General features: G+C 37.4%; 1 protein-coding gene across 4 annotated transcripts in view; it reads right to left on the bottom strand.

Moving 5' to 3' along the window:
• chchd3a (coiled-coil-helix-coiled-coil-helix domain containing 3a) overlaps positions 1 to 21,067 on the bottom strand; it is a 96,881-nt gene that overhangs the window by 63,681 nt on the left and 12,133 nt on the right. For all 4 annotated transcript variants that reach the window (XM_052119116.1, XM_052119118.1, XM_052119119.1 and 1 more), the window contains exon 3: positions 20,851 to 20,944. In XM_052119116.1, the coding sequence (XP_051975076.1) occupies positions 20,851 to 20,944 (94 nt within the window). The remainder of the gene's footprint in view (positions 1 to 20,850; positions 20,945 to 21,067) is intronic.

Raw genomic sequence — 21,067 nt, 5'->3', positions numbered from 1 at the left:
ATCCCCACCCAGAGCGCTGGGCGCTACACGCGTGGGTGATCAATGACTACCCGTCGCTTTGCCAGAAGGAGTAATAAACACCATCATACACGCTAGAGCCCCCTCCACGAGAAGACTCTATGCGTCAAAATGGTCTGTGTTTTCAAAATGGTGCACCGACAGAGACCTGGACTCACGGACATGTGGGGTATCGCCGCTGCTCGTGTTTTTACAAGAGCTGCTGGATAAGGGCAGATCCCCTTCCACGCTCAAAGTGATGCGTGGCGGCCGTCGCGGCGTTCAGCTGAACCCCTGCACGGCCAGTCACAGGGTAAAACGAGCTGGTCATCCGCTTCCTCAGGGGAGCTAGAAGGATGAACCCTCCGACCCCCATCGGTTCCTATCTGGGATCTTTCTATAGTTCTCGAAGCTATGAAAGCCCCTCCCTTCGAACCACTTCAATCCGTGGATGTGAAACACCTCTCACTTAAAACCGTTTTTCTAACTGCCCTATCATCAGTTAAACGGGTGGGAGATCTTCACGCGCTGTCTGTTAGCGCTGCGTGTCTTGAGTTTGGACCAAGTGACTCCAAGGTCATTTTAACCTCTTCCCAATCCTGTAAAATTAGCCTAAAACGCCTAATCAAGGCATACCCGAAGTAAATTTAAAGCTGTTCTTGAACCGTTTGGAGTACATGCATGGTTTTGGTCACATTTGAAAGGGGGCACTCTGAAGTTTTTTCTCCAGCTGTCAGAATTACTGTAAGTGCTACTGATTTTGAGTAATAGAAGTTTGAACACAATGAAATAGAATTTTTTTTTCCGCCTGAAATTTTTTTTGCATACAGATGCCTGCAGATGACTATAACTTGTAGCTATTAGCTTGAGAACACAATGGGATCACAGCATGAATCCTTACCTAGTCCAGGTTCAAATGTTATAACAATATCATAAAAAATGAATATTTTACACATGTTTTTCTAAGGGTACACCCAGGTGTTTTATAAAAGTGCCTTTTGGATACTCCAAAAGGTCACTTTGGAAACCTAGGACAAAAAGGCTGCAACTTTTGAACGCTTCAACGTACAGTCATAATTTTGGGCTCTAATGAAAGATGACACTTAGAGCTATCATATTCCATATCCAGATCCACTATTAGTTTTGCTGACACAGAGTAACTGATGCATAAACACATTAGAGTGCCTTTTCCTTCTTGAAACTAAATGTTGTGCATATAAAAGAGTCAAAACTAGTGCTATGGTGGACAATTTGTTTATATAAAAAATACACAACAAACTATTTACATTAATTTTTACATAAAGTATTTACAAACCATTATAAAATTGTACATGTTTCTAGCAACATGCCAGTCATTGTAGCAGTCACATTTGTGTACAAAGCACATAGGCACAACACAGGAGAGTACTTCACTGGTGTCTTTGCATGACACTGCCTGCACTTCAGACCACCAGCGTGCAAGATTTGGTGATGTGCAACGGCCTGTGATGTGCTCTTCGTGGAGCAGGAGATACGGGTCTGGCTGTGGAGTGAGACCCCAACTCTGCCATGCTCCTCAGCAAGGGTCTCTCTGAAAGCCCTCCTCTCTTGATGAGGTGCTGTCCTGCTGCTCCACTTTATGTGGCCGCTTGCTGAGTGGGGGAGAATAAATAAATGTAATTTACAAAGCTAGACACAACTTTTCCATCTTTTCTGTATTCTATATATATATATATATATATATATATATATATATATTAGTTTTTCTTTTCGAGTGTGTAAAAATGTATTATTGTATGTATATTTACTGTAAATACTGTATACTTTGCCAATGTACTATGGAACAAAGAGATGGGCCTACACCTCCCCCATCAATTCAGCATTGTAACAAATAGATGGCCCTACACCTCCCCCACCTCCCCGCGATTGTAACAAATAGACTCTCAAACATATATTCTTATTTTCAACTTATATTTATTGATTTATTTACTATATATATATATATATATATATATATATATATATATATATATATATATATATATATATATATTTACAGTAAATATACAAAACATCTATATAGCATGTCAATAGATCTGAAACAAACAATGAACTAAAAACACGCACAAACGGTTCAAACACTCACTGAGGAAACACACCGACAAAGGGTAATTACAAAATGTGTATTCATTATTCAAACTAAAGCTTATTTATGCGAATATACAGTAATATATGTTATAAACACAAGAAAACACTTACTTGTCCAGAGCCATGTCTCATCTCTCCATCTGCCTCTGAATCATCTGTATTGTTTTCAGAAATTTCATCTCCAAACTCAGAATTTTGACAATGAATGCCTTCTTATATCGCAGATCCTGGGGTGAAAATCCTGTTTTTCAGGCCCTGCTTCACCATATTTAAATCGCCAAATGTGTAAACAGTTCCAAAGCAGCTCTGCATGCATTTACGCTGGAGGCTGACAGCAGTGGGTAAACTCGAGGAAACTTTATGCACAGGAATAACAGAGCCGTACTCTAATCGCTCCACTAAAGCCGCGATATCACTGTTTTCAGAATTTCATTGGCTATACTGATGCGCCAGTCATTTCCACTCTTCAATGTAATTGGTTTGATCAGTAAACAAAGGAAAGTGGGTATGCCCTTACACTCGACACAGATGGTGGTTGGGTATTGAAGGCTGTGGACAGGACATGGAAGCTCCTATTGGGTCAAATGAGGTGTCAATCGAAAGGTCAGAGTGCGTGCTTCCATTTTGATACCGGATATAGGAAATGTTTACATCTGAACTGAAGTTATTACCGTAATATGTGAAAGATTAGGCACAGCTGCCAGGTGCTTTGAAATGATGCAACAAGAGTCTGTGGATATTTATTGATGTAATAATGTGATTTGGACTAAACATTTTACTTGATTTGATCATTTGGACATTTGACAATGAAACAACAACCGCTTTTGTCGGGAAGTTATGGCTCAGTGTACAACTATGAGGCATCATAGGTGAGTTGCCTAAATTTTGTTATTGGTTGTTTATATGTTGGTGGTCTGACAAAGATATAGATTGTACCTGCTGTTGTGATTGTATCTTAAAATGGTTTATATCAATAGAAAATCAAGAAATGTAGCTTTCCAAAGATATGTGGCATGTGTACCAATGTAACACACAGCTGTTTTGTTTATCGCATACTTTTATTTTGTACATTTAAGGGCCCGTCCGCGGGCCTAGATTTCCATGGTGTTAAAGCCTAGACACGGCTATGTCCCCAAGTTGATCGGTACTCCTTTCAGAGCACAGATCATTTCCTTGTCGGCGCTACCAGCATCTGATAGTGAACGCAACGCCGATCTCCTTTGCCCAGTCAGAGCACTGAGATTGTATACTGCGCGCTTCGCATCTTTCAGACGCTCTGAGCAGCTTTTCGTTTCGTTTGGAGGGCGCACCAAAGGTCTCGCCGCCTCGAAACAGACACTGTCCAGATGGATAGTGGACGCTATTGCTGCCGCATACGCGTCAAAAGACCTACCATGCCCGCTAGGCATTAGGGCTCACTCCACTAGAGGCATGGCCTCCTCGTGGGCATGGTCCAGCGGGATTTCCATTCACGACATATGTGTGGCAGCGGGCTGGGCTTCCCCTCCACCTTTGTCAGATTTTACAATCTGGAAGTACCCGCTCTGCAGGCTAAACTGCTAGCGGTTTATCACGCTACAGCTCCCTGGTGAGCTGCATTAATGGGACACATTCCACACAGACCGGCACCGCCGCTCTGTCTATGTGCTTATGTACTACACACACACTGGCCCGCGACTCTTGCCGGCCAAATATTAATTCCCCACTCACAAGGACTCCCGGGTCCCCTTAATTCCCTGGGGCTCATGCAGTGGATGCTTGGCGCGACGGCGTTGACAAAGGGTTCCCGTAGCGTAAGCTAGCTTACGCAATACGAGAGAACCTCTCGTAAGAGAACGAATCGGTTACTAACGTAACCTCGGTTCTCTCTAGATGAGGGAACGAGTATTGCGTAACCGGCCATGCTCGCGCCACGAGCGATTCCAGCCTACGAACTACACTTATATGCACTCTAGTCACGGCCATTTTGGCGGGCTTTGATGCAGTGAGCGCGCGGACGCCTCTCATTGGATGCGAGTTTGCCCAAGCTCGTCTATAGGCTGCAGCAGTTGCCGCAGAGCAACCTATGAGCTCGCTAGCTAGCCCGCTCAAGGTCTGCAGCTGCCGCACTGTGTTGACAATGGATACAAAATTAAGGATAATTTTTTGGCTTCAATATCTCAGAAAAGATGAATCTTTCCCGTAGCGTAAGCTAGCTTACGCAATACTCGTTCCCTCATCTAGAGAGAACCGAGGTTACGTTAGTAACCGATTCGTTTCTTCTGTTTTTGTGAATATCTCATACTAAACTGTTTCAAAAATTCAAACAAAATCAAACAAAGTAATCTAAAAAAATCTGAGTAAACACAAAATGCAGTTTTTAAATGACTATATTATTTATTGAAGCAAAATGTTATCTAATGCCAACTGGGCCTGTGAGAAAAATTATTTGACCCTTAGTTACGTAATCCCAGAAACTGCATTCATAATGGGGTTCAGTTGAACTAGACACATCCAGACAAATACTGATTGATCAATCATTTTCAATATTAATGATAACAGTAAATTATCATTTGTCTTTGGAACACATCTGTAGTTGAGTCGATAAAGGGGTACTTGAGCCTTACTGATGTTGATGTTGGGGTACTTAAGGCAAAAAAGATTGGGAAAAACTGTTCTAGGGCACTGACATGACTGGAGTCTTCATCTTATTTAATTATAATATAATAATGATTATTATGTTTGGTACTAGAAGGCACACAGACATTTATATTCACAGTTTGGGGAAGAACATGGCAAAGACCAAAAGCACCAATCTCAAAGAGAAAAGATTTGGAATATGTTGCCTCATTTTAAGTTGTTTATTAGGTGTGAGGAGGTAATAATTCTTTCATGTTTTGAAATAATCCTGCAGAGCTACTGGGAATTTTGAGCTGGAATGTTGAGACTTTGAACCGTCACCAGGTTCTCACAGTTGCCTAGCAACCTCAGCAGCACCATCAAGAAGGATGCTTGATTTGTAAAGTAAACTCAGGCGAGATACAAACTGTAATCTGTGAAGCTCTGTTTTCAATCAAACAGCAGCCATGTAAAACAAAAGATGACAAATAAATGTGAAAGCCAAAAAGAGCAATAAGGAGAGTATAACTATAACGTAAGCTAAACAAACACAAACAAGTGTGGCAACTTTTCAAAGATGCAATCAAAGTTCCACAAAGTTTGAGAAATACACAGCTTAAATTAAAACAACAGATAGCCAACTCTGATTTATGTCCACTTATTTCAGCTAGTTTTGCCTGCAAACTGTTGCTTGAAACCAAACGAGAGAAACGCTGTGTGCACACTTCATTGAGCAATTTCTTCTCCTGAGAAGTGTAAGTGACTTCAGCCATGTCCAGTCTCAGTCTACTGAACTGGACAGATATCAGCACAACACATCCATCATTACTTTCCTCTCTGGTATTGTGTGTTTACGCTATCTTCCCAAGACTAAAAATAGGCCAAAAGTGTCAAGTGAATAAAAGTGTCGCTTGAAACCAACAAAACATGCCATTTGAATCCAATTTCAGGCATCTCAAAAACTTTTACATGAAGATGTATGATGAAGATGTAACCATGATACCTATATGCAAAAGACTCTACTGCAATATACTCTAATAATATATGGCACAATTTCTTTCTTATTTAATTTTTAATGCAGGTGCATGAAGACCAGGTATGCTCTTAAAAAAAAAAGTAGAAGCATTTGTGGGGGTTTTTGGACCACCTATTTTCCGACTAACAGACGTGCAAGAAAGATTTTGTCAAGCTTAGTTTCTATTTTTGTTGTATTGAGCTTGCTAGCCCTGCCTACTGTGGAATCTCATTGGTCTAAAATCCTGCTCCTCATAACTGCACATTAAAAATGTAATATCTTGTGTCACATCACACAGCAGTTTCACTTTCAGTGTGGACAGGCAAATTGCTTGTTGCTGGAAAAGGACTGGAAAGGACATGATACAAGGCACAGATGACCATGATAAAGCTAAAGCAAAGTTTGAAACCTGGTGGCAGGGCTGTAGCTAGGGATTTCTGGGCCCCCTGAAAGAATATCAATGTGGGCCCCCACCACCTATATGATATACCCACATGAAGAGTGCTATGTAACCTACCTACTAAAAAAAATGTATGTTGATTCCAAAATTAATATGGGCTATATTAAATATAAAAAGAAATCTTTCTTGAAAAGTAAGTGCTCTAAAAAAAGCAAAATAACCATGCCATTCTTATTACATTAAAAAAGCCTTCATTATCACATGGCTGAAGACAAAATGTTCAATACTCCCAAAATTGTCAAAAGCCATAGATAGAAGCCAATAATAAAGATTTTTAATATAGGGCCATGGTTATTTTGCTAGAACATTGAGCACCTTAATTTTACACCCCACTTTTGAAGCACTCTCTAATGTTGGATATTTTTTAAGTATTGATAAATAGATAAAACTATAATACAAATTATAACTAATTTGTATTATATATATATATATATATATATATATATATATATATATATATATATATATATATATATATATATATATATATATATATATATACACATACACATATACTTCCCATGATTTTACATTCATAACAAAGCTACATTACAACTGGGCTAAACTAAAATCCAAACGCTGGACCTTTTTGCTGACCGAGTCACTTATAATGTCTATGATGTCCTGCATTACTTGTACTTGTTATAACAGCTGATCATCAACCATCCAAAGTAGTCTTCAAATTAATTCCAATATTTCAGTATTAAAGTAACATTTCAGAATTTGACACCAATGCAAATGGAATTTCAATCTTGTCGATGTTCTCACAACAGCATCAATATTCTGGATGCTGATTGGTGGAGTTAACCTTTTAGGGGCAGGACTTTCCAGTTTGTTGGGTTCCTCAGCTCTTTGTTATCCTGAGATAATTTACTGCTGGACTAAAAGCTGGTGAGATATCTGTGGAACAAGCAGCTGGGTGAACCTTCAGTAAAGCAAAAAGAACTGAGACTGAGGGCTGAAACCGAAAAGTGCTGCGGCAATTTTGGCCCATTCTTAAAAGCAAAATAGGGTCAATAAAGTTCTTTCTCAATTGGAGCAAAGGCTGGCTAGAAAAAAAGAGAAACTGCACAGAGAACAAAACTATTCCTTTAGAAATAAGTGGACGATAACTTGTGATGGGGAAAACATAAAGATAAAACTTTGGTACTTCTTCATTTGTCTGAGCTAAAATGGAGGAACTACACGCCTCTTGACTGACAAGACTTGGGAAGTTTAGCCTAAAGAAGATGTTCCACTCAAAAAGGTTTTCACATACTGTATACTTGGAAACTTTAAATCAAAAGCACAATTCAGAAGAGACCGACATGACAAATAAAGAGGCGAGATGGTGACCTTAAAATCAAATAACAGAAAGACGAAAAGTTTCTAAATAATTCAAGCTGTATTTCATGAACCTATCTTACTCTGTCAATCGCTATAAATAAACTATGCTTTGATAATGTCAGGCAGACAATTCCAGGATTATTTTTCTATCCTTTGCTATCCATATTTTTATATTTATTTAATGTTACACTCTATCTATGAGGAAAACCCTTGAGTCTTAAATCAGGTCTGAATATCAGTCACTGTACAAAGTCAGTGTTTGCTTTGAGATTGACCCTCGTACTTCAGGAACCAATTTCATTTACCATCATTCAAAATAGTGTAACACACACCTCTCTATACCTGCAGGACCTGATCTCACTTACTCTCTGCAACAATTTAACTCAACACTTATTGTCGCCAAAACAGATTGTGATACACCTGTATAACAGTTATCGAATGTTTCCATCTGCAATAGCGTTTAAAAGAGCCATACATTATTAATACAAATAAGTGTGCAAGAATGCAGGGCTTGAATATTTCATGAGTGTGCCCAGGCCCCCTCCCTCGCTGCTGGTCATGTGGCTGTTCCTTAATGGCTCTCATTGGGGGGTTAGCGTTCCCCTAGGAAAGGACTAGGAGATTGATACTATAATTGTCAAATAATGAATAAACGCAAAGCTGCACGCCTGTAGCTTTAATTACATAATTTGTCTTGTGTGAAAGTGGCACACTTTTATGAATTCAATGCTGAAACTTTCTATAAATTAGATTTTTGTTAGACTGTTATTTTCTAAATTTCCCCCAAAAGCCCATGCTCAACCTGAAATTAGAAGACGGGAATGAGAACGAGCAGAATAAAAAAGCAAACAGTGATTAAGTCAAACAGTGACATGGATGAAATTAAAGCAAACACACAGGCACCCAGCATGCCTCAGGGAGAGGCAACATACGCCTGCATTTCAGCTGTGAAATAACAGTGTGCAAGAGCTTAGGGGTGGATTGTGACAATGAGCGAAAATAACATTTCCGTATCCACGTGCATGCACTAATGCATACAGTATATTAATGTGCACATTTTAATATTAATAAATGGTTAAAAAAAAATGTACCCATCCTATTTTGTTGACAAATTAAAAACATTAAAAAATATTTTAATGACACAGAACTTTCAGTAACATTACAAAATAATCTTAACAGGGCAAAAGTCTAACTGCAGGTGCCCTTTTTATAATAGCCATGCTACAATTTCTCTTTTGTCTAATGATCTCAAAATTGTTTCCAATTTCCTTAGATGATTGTTTTACAGGGAGTTCTGATTAAGGGAACTAATGTAGAATTAGCGGAGACATAGTGAAAAGGACACTGTGAATCATTTTTGCTGGCATCTCCATTAGTATCTCAACATGACCAAAGTATATATCAATATCACAATTAGGAATATAAATATTTATCAAAATAATGTTCATCCTACTATAACTTGTACAGAAGGAGGCCCAGAGTTATAGGAAGTGTCCGAAGTTTTTTTATCTAGAACTGTAGAGCTCTAGTTTGGGTCAAAATGTATATTAAAGGTGAAGTGTGCAATTCATTTTATCATTTCTAATTTCTCCAAACCCAGCTTAATATGCAGAGACATTTGCAGGTTGAAACATTTAAACACTGTGGCTCTATTAAAACATTGCTCTGTTTCATTGAGCATCCCGAACAGTTTGACATAGGAACATTGGCTCAACTAATAGAATGAGTTTGTGGAGGGGTTATCTGTGTGCCAAAACAATGGCAAATATGAGAACGTGAGTATTTGAAAAACCACAATTTTTTGCAATTGTTTGCCGGTGCTATTCTCAGAAATGGCACACTTTAGTTTAAAAGGAGCAATATTTAACATTGACATCAAACGTTTAAAATGGGTACTGCAGACCAAATTCTAAATATTGGAGAGAGTTGTCTCCCCTGCACCCTCCTCCCCAGACTCGAAGCTCACACAGTTGCCAGGTTGAGGACACGCAACAGGAACGAGCAAACTGACAATGGCAAGTGACGAGTCTTACACTGTAAGTTGATCAGCTAATGTATATGTTTGCAATGTTTTTATTGTTTGCAAATTATAAACCAGCTCATGTGGATTTTTTATACCTCTGTCAATGTTAGCTAGATATATTGCTGGCTTCCATGGCTGCAGCATGCTGTGTTTGCCCGCTAACTTGTTTCAAATATGGTCGAACTACTATTAGGATATAGGCAGTGGGCGGGATCACACAGGCCAAAACACAAACAGAAATATGACATTCCAAAATAGAATATACTGGCTGCAGCATTGTTTTCTGAGAAGCCAGTATTTCAACTTAGCATGTTTCCTAAATCTCTGATAACATATTTTGATAATTGTATGCTTTAATACAACAAATACATTACATATTATACCTTTAACTACTTTATATTCATGTATTGCAACTGTTAACAGATAAAACACACTTACACACAAAATTCCCCTGCCTATTCTCTCTCTCTCTCTCTCTCTCTCTCTCTCTCTCAGAGGACTGTGTGTAATCCTCTCCTCTTTCTGTGGCTGAGAGCTTGTGGGGTTTCTGCTGATGCAGCACTGTGCAGGTCAGCATACCCTAGTCTGTGCTTTTGATCTGCAGAAGAGTTCTGGTCCACTGCCTGCAGCAAATCTCCCATTAGAAAGACCCGCAGAGGCACTTAAACACACAGGCCTTTGCTATCAGAAGAGAACACAAACACGTACATGCACACAAGCACAAAAGTCTGCAGTTTATCAATACACATGTGTACATGCAAACACAATCTCAAGAACCATGTGCTTCCTACATCTGCTGGTTTAAAAGCATTCACACTCTCAAACATATTAAAATCTCCCACAAGACAGTAATAAAAAATAATTAAATGCAAGGTAAATTAGATTCAAAAACAGAAGTTTGATTCTGAGGTTGATCTCTGTGCATTAAACCCAGTTCACAGCGACACATGGATGTCAAATATTTTAATGAGAGCAGAACGACTTCTGGTGACACGAGCGACGACAACCGCTGGCGACAAGATGTGGGCATGGTGAGCGACACAAAGTTGAGAAAAGTTAAACTATGCAAATGACGAGCGACATTTGGGATTGACTACCAATAAGAGTGAAGTCAGTAGAGCTCCCTGTCATCTGTCATCCGTATAAAAGTTTATACAAAAACACTCTACAATGCAGGATGTTGATTTTTGCAGCAAGAAAACAGATTCCTTATCATATTAGAAAGATATCATAGTTTTACTAGAAGTATATCTCCCATGTGAGCATAATTTTAAAAGCTATGGCCAGGAACGCCCACTAGCGACTTCACAGTACAGAGACTAGCCACATCAAGCGACAATATCGCTGGTGGTGTGAATGAGGGCTTTAAGGATATGCAAACTACATATTTTCAAAATTGACTTGTCAGTGGGTTGCCTAAAGTAATCGTAAAAAGACCTGTATAATTAGACTGGGTTTGGGTTCACCTGATCCTGATCAGGTGCATTTCTTAGGGGACATTTATATAAGACATACTTTTGCGTATAAGATTCATAAGGAACAGCACCATCTTGTGAGGCCAGCACTCTGCTATTGCAAGATAAATGGTGGCCATTACTGACTCTGCCCTACCCAGACCGAGACAGAAACACTTTCATGCAGCCAGCAAAACTCACATGTGCCCACATTCACACTCACACACACACACACACAGAAGGATCTGTAAAGAAATAACGTGAAAAGAAATATAAATACGGTGAACGAAGTGATGGAATGTATACTTTATATATAATCACACGTTATATTAGGGCTGGGCGATAAAACTATATCGATATATGTCACGATAAAGAAAATCCATGATAAGCTTTTGAGGAATATTCAATATTTACTGCGTGTCGCTAAAACACAAGCAGTTCAGTTTTCTCAGGCTGCGTTTCCACTGGGGTGGACGAAATCCGCTCAAAGGCGCTCACAGTGCTAGGAGAGAGCTTGCTCCGCACCGGTGCCAATCCTACGAATTAATTGAAAATGCTCTCTGCTTCGCTAAAACGCGCCAGTGGTAACTTAGAGTCAGACTATGTCACGCCATCACATGTCACGCCATCACATTCTGATGAACTTGCTAATGCTAGCTGCCTTGCAAACAACTAGGTTACGTCGGACACTGGATTGATTCCATCCGCACCGCAAGACTTCATGACAACGGTTGCGCCCTCTCATCGTCTCTAGTGAAGAGCGCAACAGAACAACAGTGATGTGGACAACAGCTCTGATCTTTCTGCACTGTAATCTTGAATTCTTCTATGCCCCCATACTTGGGTATCTGAATCTAAAGAAATATAAAAAATATTCATGTTAATGTAAAAATATTCCAATAAACACTGGACTGCGGTCACTATGCTTCAGAACAAACAAATGATCTTTTAACATTCATTTTCAATTGATAAACGGTAAAAGACGGTAAAATTGGTAAAAGATCCCACAGACCCCACTGCTTTGGTCGTCTCTGGACCCCCTGTGCAGATTTGTAGAGACTGTTTTGACTGTTTAGAATAAATTTTTTCTTCTTTTCTTCCATCAACTTTGAAATAAAAAAAGAAAAAGCAATGTGTAAATGTATATTGTGATAAATATCGATATCGAACAATTTGAAAATGATTATCGTGATAACAATTTTGGCTATATCGCCCAGCCCTACGTAATATATCTTTGCTGAACCATCCTGAAGCTAGCTTAATTAAAGGTCATTGCTAAATAAAGTTGGCAGGGCCTGACAAATCTAAAAAAAATAAAACATTTCATTTCAAGTATTCAGTTCCTCTAAATGAATCTTCGCCATCACATTCTGATTTAGCTCGGGTGTTAAATGTGAGGATACAACCAATCTGTGAAAAAACTGCATCCCTTTTCATTCATTAGATCAGTGTTTCCCAGCCTTTCTTGCCGCAATTACACTTACAGAACCCTTCATCGACACAAAACAAATTATGTGTAATATTGATTATTATTCATGATAACAATCAATTATTTTTCATATATATTTTAGTTATAATGTCCATTTTGCTTAAATATGAAGAAATGGTATCTTCACTAATGCTGTTAATTATACAGGTGACCAACTTGGTACATTAAGCAATTTGACTAATTTTATTTGATCATTAGTTTTTCATAATTTTCATTACATTTTAGTTTTTTTTTTTAAATGTACAAATTCCATTCATTCCATCAATATATTTGATGTCTTAAATTTGCATTTATTATATTGCATACATATGCTTTATTACGTATGTTTACATGCATAATTTGCGTTTCTTTAGCGCATACCTGCTATATATTTAATTTGAATTAATGTTTTTTGTTCAGCAAACAGTTAAGAACAAAAAGGGTATTAAAAGAAACATTGTTCAATGACAGATGGATTGCATTGATCTCATCTTTGGACACACATTGCACGGGACGAGTCAAACCAAATTTGTACTCTCAACATGCAGCGAAAAGACCTTGGTTCCTATTTTCGCATAGAGTAAAAAATCGATCTCGGGGCCATATATGTGAGTGTTAGGGTCAACGTAGCAATATACAATTCTTTTCACGTACCCCTTAGAACCTGCTTATGTACCCCCTGGGGTACGTGCACCCTCGGTTGGGAATCACTGCAATAGATTAACAAAATATTCAGCTATAATATAACTTCAAAATATCTTCAGTTTGGCTGAAGTCATGAGTCAGGTTTGGTGCTGGCATAGCCATGCTATTAACAATTGGCTGCTTGACCAAAGACATTTAGCTGGTTCTGTTATTAAAGGAGCCTTGTATGAACACCAGCATTCAAAACATAACATGTGCTGGTGACCACAGTAAAATTCAGGAAAAGAAAGAACTCTGTTCTTTTTTTATTAATAAGTAATTGATCAACCACAACCACACAAGTTTTTATAGAAACTTGTTAAAATCAAAGATTTCTGGAGTCTTTGCTAAGCAAAGCATACACATTTGAGTTAAGTGGATGTTCACTTATCTAACTGATAACTATCAAACTATGAAGAACATACACATTGATCTCTTCACTGAAGGTGAGGTTGGATATTGCCAATATAAGGTCTAAAAAAACCAAAGCCAGAGGCTAATTTCATTCAATTCAATCTTGTAGTCTCAAAAGGGCACTTTTAAAACACAACACATCCCAGGGAAGAAGAAAAAGGGTATGAAGGAATAAATGGGAGTTGGAGAAAGCTAAATGGAAGAAAACATTAAGGACAATATTGATTCTTTCCATCCAAGCATGACATCATGGTCAATAAAGCCCCTACTTTCCCTTAATGGCGTTGCTGGTGCGATGGGATGGAGCACTTTGCCTCAGTTGCCTCAACAACAATGCTGTAAAACAACAGACCCTACCCTTAAATTTACTTTTATAGCCGACAGAAAATAAACTCCCTGTCAATAGCAATTTCTGCAGGTCAGAGTGTTGGCCTTGTTGAGAAAAACGGTGTTGGGGTACTAAGGGTTGAAACTGAGGACTGGTACATCTATCACAAGCTTTATATAAATAAAATAGAGTGAGTGGTTTAGGAACTTGTGTTTAGAGAGAAAAATGAATAAAGTATTGGTGGTTTAAGAACAATCCTTGGAAAATAGCAGCATCATACAGCAGGTCCTGGAATTCATTAACCAGTGATAGCTTTTTCTTTCAAGCTTTCTCAATTTGTAATTTCCTCAGAAGCTCCTATTGATGCTTTGTCTAGGGGTGGCTCTGCTTTCCCCTACGTAATGGAACACAAAATCATTTAGTCATTCAAAACCCTTTTCTCACTTAATTCTAGAAAATTAAAAAGCAACACTTGTTAAAAGTTGGCTAATGACTGGCTTCTAAAGGCTGGTCGCAACCCTTAAAATGGTTTACAAACACAAACAAATTACTGGCCTCCCCCCTTTACTATACTACTATAAGAACTCCAAGGAGCCCCTTAGAGGACAGGGCGTAATTCCTTTTTTTTTTTTTTTTAAACAGTTTTGCATGCCTTTGCAATAGTTTGCGTTCACTCACAATGTGTTTTGAATGTCCTCGCAATAGTTTTGCATTCCCTAGTAATAAATTAACAATGGTTTTACTATGAATCAAGGTTAAAATATGGATATTATTGTAAAACCATAGTAATAATACAAACTCAAACTACGTTACTAAAAATCATAATTTTGTGGTTATTATGGTTTTAATTCAAAATACCAGTAGAAAAACCACACTAACCACAAGAATTACCATCGTTAATCTATAGTAAAATCACGGTTATTATAATGATACAGTACACTGCTTTAAAATGATGGTTTCCGCCAAACAAACATGGATAACTTACTTTTCATATTTACTACAATACTAAATAGATATTACCATAGTAAAACCATGGCTTCTGCCAAAAAACTAAAAACCTAAGGCTACAGTCATTTGTCACAATATTACTACAGATAAACTATGGTTACTACAGTCTACAATATTACTTTAGTAATGGTATATGTTTAGTAAAACCACAATAACCACAAAATTATGAATTTCCATAGACTTTTTTTGTATTATCACTACTGTTGCACTGAGAATATCATGGTTAAAATATGGTTACTGTTAGGGATGGGACAATATGGTTCTCACAATTTGGCTTTATATACGATATGAGGTTCACAATTTTATATAATCTCGATTCAATACAATAACACTTAAATAACAAAGTATGAAAGAAAGTGGTTTATTTTTTAAACATGCATGTGAAAAAGCTCATCAAAATAAGGTTCTTTAATACACAATATAAATGCTCAAAGTTTTAATAATAAGAGTCACTCATATACCTTTCTCTATAAGAAAATCAAAATTTCAAAAATAGTGAGCTACACTCAGGCTGCTCAGGTGCAGAATAAGCAATAGAACTGAACACAAACTGTCCTGAATAAAGTGTATGTGAAAGTGTATATTTATATTTTTATAATTTGTTTGTCATCATTATAGTCATATTTTATTTTAAATATAAACTCTACATTCTATAATTTAATATTATATATAATTGTATATTTAAACGTGCTATAAGCTTTCAATTTTTTTAATTATGTGTACAATTTACAAGTATAAACATTGAGTTTACATTCATTTGTATTATGAGCACTAAAAAAAGGTTACTATCACTTTAAGAATTCAACATGCATCTGTGTTCTGGTTGTTAATGAGAGAATTCTAGTTTTTTTTACCACATCTGTGCTTAAAATCATTTATTTTTTTAACTTTTTAATCTGCCTGTAAAAAACAGAAAGGACATTAAAAGACAAATTATTAAGTGGAGTGCGTGGATTTCATCTTTGATGGACACACATTGTCAGAGAATGCAAATGCAGTACCCAAAAACTGAGTTATAAAATAAGGGGATTTATTTGAACAAAAACAAGGGCTAAATCCAACATAAACTCCCACAAGTGGGGGAAAAACAAACATAAACTACCCTGTAGGGGAAACAGACAATCGAGGCTGGGGCAGAGGAGAATGGGGCACAGGACCGACATAGGGGAATAAACAAGAAGAACTGGCACTGGACAGCACACGAGGAGGCTAACATAGGGAGAGAAATCACCCGGGTTAACAGGGGACAGGTGAGGCAAATTAACTAATAATAAGCAAAAAAGGAGACGGGGTATGTCGTAAGACAGAGAGATGCAGAAACGATACAGAAACAAAAAGCAACATGCTCTCACAAGATAACAAACACCCGAATGTCATGAGTGCATAACACTAAGGCAATGAGGCAACATACACCACCCATGCCAACTGACAAACAATACGAGAGAATGCGTAGCAATGGCAAACAAAGCGATGCCACGCATTCTCACACTAAATGAAACCGGAGGGTACATCACAAGAAAAACGCCATGCCTTCCACGCAACAGGTGACAAAAACAAGACACCTGTCCGAGAGTTCGGCCACACACACACACCGACACCTTAGATGAAGTGACCAAACTTTATCACAGCATCAAGACAGCTCGCAAGACACTGGCATGAAACGTGAGTGCGACGCGCACCCGTATTCGTCAGAGACAGACAAACAATCGAGTGCATTGTGCCAAGATGACATAAGCACGATACACCCACATCAATAACAGACAGACATTGAGCACGAGTGTCTGGATCATGACACAGACAAAACCGAACCAGACAGGAAGTCAGGATTCAGACACAGTGCTCCCGAAATGAAACAAGACAGATATGTGACGATTATGCCACGGTCCTGTCAGACAAAAAACTTTGACAGAGTGACAGGACTGTGAAGCACATTACATGGAAGAAACAGTCTTATAATCTCAAGCATTTCTTTCAACAAAACAGGGCGATCTTCAGGTATTCCTTTACTTACATTTATAAAAGCTACATTCAAGCACTTTAAGGACCTTGTGTGAACCCTGTAAACAGTGTAGAAAAATTAACCACTTTAGGCATCAAATCAAGTGACAGATTATGAGGTTTGATGGGTCATTTCATTTATGATCACATGAAAAGAAAACAATGTTGTACATTTGAGTTTTGCCTCGATATGATTCGTAATATTTTTGGTTTGCAATATATCAAAATTCGATATATCGTCCCATCCCTCAAAAAATGGGGGGCCTTGGAGTCCAAAAGGTTGAGAACAACTGCTTTAAGGGACAAAAAAGGAAGGGAAGCAATGAAAAACTGGACCCTCCCCAATTTTGTTTGGTGACACAAGTGGCACAGAAATTACATGCTTCAGCTTTAAAAAATTTCATATTCTGCTACACTTTTCATCGTTTAATCTTAGTAGTGTTAAAGGTCAAATGAACATTGCATTACACCCACCTACTCACAGACAGAGAATGGACAAAAATGGAAGTACGGGAAGCGAGGAAAGAATGAATCCTCACCGGTGTAAACTAATAGATCATCAGATCAGAGGAAATTAAGTTCATTCAGACTCCCACTCCCTCACTTTCATGCATGATTAATTGATTTTACAAAAAAGGAAAAGAAAGAAATCAGAAAAAGGAGGAGTGTTATGTGAACAGGAGAAAAGGTAAATGGATCCAGAGAAATAGCAGACAGATCAGTGCACTAGTTAGTAGGGCTGCCCCCAACCAATGATTTTCCAAGTCAACTAGTAGTCACATGTTTATGATATTTAATTACTTAAAAATATATATACGTATATGTTATATACTATATATACACACTATACTGCCCCCTTTAACAAATTTTGGGCCAGTTGCAATGTAAAATCCCAGGCCGATTTCTCTTCCCAGTCATGCCCTGCTTTCTTTGCTCCACACAATGAAAAAAAGAATAGTTTCATCATGCAATGCCTTCATTTAACACCTAGACAAGCAGATATTTCAAGATTAAAATCTTAGCTTCAATTTAACCCTCTTGGGTCTGAGGGTGTTTTGGGTCCAGGAGAAGTTTTGACATGCCTTGACATTTGTGCTTTTTTCAGTTTCTAAAGTCTGATAACACTGTATTCAGCACAAACTGGGCTACAATAAAATGTGAGCAACATGTGTGTACATGTTTGTATTTTTGAGAAAATCATTGAAATAGGGTCATATAACACATACTAAACATTTGTCCACAATACTTTTGAGAACTGGATCTTGTAGCCAAGAGTTTTTGCTACAAAATCTTGTGAAAACCATCCTGATCACACATTCAAACAAAATAATATACAATATAGTAATTGAACATTTGTTAGACACTTTTAGTGTTAGAAAGGTCATATGCAAAGAGGCGTGAATGATCATTAATATTGATTGTAATTCACACCTGAGGACAAAAGACCCCTCCCCTGGGCCCATCAATGAGGAATGTGACAGAAAGAGAATGAATGTGAGGAGACTTAATGATCAAAATAAAGTTTTAAGTTAAAAGAGGTAATCTGACTATACATTTTCTTTACATACACACTTTACTTAATTTTAGACCTACACTACCATTTAAAAGAAGTCTCTTCTGCTCACCAAGGATGCATTTATTTGATCCAAAATACAGTAAAAACGGTGATATTGTGAACCCTTTTTACAATTTAAAAGAACAGTTTTCTATTTGAATATATTGTAAAATGCAATTTGTGATCAAAGCTGAATTTTCAGCATCATTACTGCAGTCTTCAGTGTCACATGATACTTCAGAAATCATTATAATACGCTGATTTTCTAATATGGGCATATTTAAAGTGCATTTTACTAATTTACACCTGAGCCCATATTTGCAAGCACAAGCTACGTTGATGATGAGGCAGCATAAACACTAGTGAAAATATAATCTAAACATTCATATTATTTTTATATCATATTAAATATCATATTTAAATCATAAAGCATACAATTTAAATACCTGCTTTAGCCGAAAACACCATTTACATGCAACTAAAACGTGCTTATTAGGACATATTTCAAATTTCAATGCTATGAATCCTGGCTGGCAAGTCTGGAAACAGTCCCCATAGTAAAATATGTACATGTTTATATAAAATAGCATGTCTACTAATGAAAACTAAATGACTTACTCATCCAAAATTGTATCCTCGGCTGGATCAAGTCTCTCTTCAAAATACAATTGTTCATCGGAGTGCCGCTCTTCTTCTGAGGAAAATGTTAACTCTTCGTCACTATACAGGAGTTTCCTCGCCTGTGTATCTTGCGATCTTTCAAACGCGCAGAAAAGTGAATGAACTAGATGTTTTTAAGGCACAGTCGGGGGCGTTTATCGTTTGCACTGATCGCCTCAGCACATTACCATATGAATAGCGCCCTCTGCCCGTGGGTGTGATCACATTAGTGATAATTAGCTGAGCCAGGAGAACATGTCCATCACTTTATTTCATACAGATTACATTGCAGGAGAATATTTGCTTAAAATTTGAATTGTTTTATTTAAAAGCAGACATTTTAAGCTTTCTTTAGACATATGTTTTATGTTTGTGTGAGAAGTATTCGCAGAGTTTCCGTTCATTTTTGTGATGTGCTTCAGAAATATGCTCACGAGCACAGAGACAGCTGAAAGTGCACCCTTTTTATATTCTTTATTTTACAAAAGCACAAGGTTTTGTTGTTATTGTGAGGGTACACAAATAAAAGTAGACCCTTTATAATAACAATGTCTTACACTTATCTATATGCCCCAAAATGAGGGAGTATTTTATGTTGTTTCCACTGTAATGACGAAAAAAATCCAGCAGGACGCGCTGGAGCGTCTGTCGACCCCAGAGGGTTAAGGCAGCACATTGAGGTAAGTTGTGGCTCTTATGATAATGTTGGCTTTTCTTTGACATTATAATGGTCATTTTCAGGGTGATTCTGTAAATATGGGCTCTTGTGACATCAGTTTTTAAGTGTACATTTTGAAATCAGTGCAGAAATATATCAGTAACTTTGACTCACGTCCTGCATGTCATAAACAGCATTTACATGGCAGCTACCATCTAGGTCACCATTCACTTTCAAAATATAGAGAGAAAATAACACATAAACTGAAAGCAAATGGTGACCAAAGCTAATATTCAGTTTACAATCTCCTTATTGTGGGTTTGGAACAACATGATGGTGAATGATGACAGAATTTCCATTAACAATAATAATAATTCAGCATTATATATTCAATATTACGTAATGGAATATGGTCCATTTGTTAAAGTAATGAGTTACTCACTACTTGAGTACTCTTTAAAATGGATACTTTCTTAATCTTATTCAAGTAATTATTTACATTAGTACATAACAGATACTTCTAGCCATGTTCGAAGCCAATGTAAAATAGCCAATACATGCACTATGACTGCACAAACTAAATTCTATACTACTATGCCAAGTTTCTTGGAAACCATAAACAGCCCTACAGCAAGGCTAATGAAGTATTACTTGGCAGAACAATAGTAAATTTTGAATTTTATTCATAAATGCAATCATTTATTGAACAATAATGTGTCTCGCCACCATTTTTTAAAGCAAAAAGCCAATCCAGTTTGTGTGTTAGTGGTTTTACTATGATTTAAGGTGTTCTAATCGAATTACACATCAGTGGAACCAAATAGAATTGTGAAAATTACCAAACCTCTTCCAATGTTCAGACAAACAGAAAGTTTTGTCCAAACTCATGCCACTAGGGCAATTAGGGAACGATTTTCTAAAAAGTTACATAGAAACAATTTCATTTCAATTCATTGTGAATACAATAAACTGACTTGACTGTTTTATGTGTGTATTGCTTTGTTACACATAGATTCTATCACATTCTTCAGTGAATATTTGTAACAGAAGTGTATGTGTGCATGCATGGATATTCACCACTGGTTCAACTCCTCTTGTATTTTTCTTCTATCTTCCTCCAGACCTTTCTTCAGTTCTTCAGTGATCTTTCTCCTCAGCTCAAACTCATCCACTAAACAAAAGACAATACACACAAAAACATTAGATGCTCAGCTACAGCAAGTATGGCAAATGGTTATTTCACTGTGCTTTGATTTGTTGTTGTATACCACGTCACAGAACATCGTAGAACATC

Source organism: Xyrauchen texanus, chromosome 45 (genome assembly GCF_025860055.1).
Source record: "Xyrauchen texanus isolate HMW12.3.18 chromosome 45, RBS_HiC_50CHRs, whole genome shotgun sequence".
NCBI classification, from domain to species: domain Eukaryota; kingdom Metazoa; phylum Chordata; class Actinopteri; order Cypriniformes; family Catostomidae; genus Xyrauchen; species Xyrauchen texanus.
The sequence above is the reverse complement of the archived record's forward strand: the minus strand, read 5'-3'. Positions and strand labels throughout refer to the sequence as shown.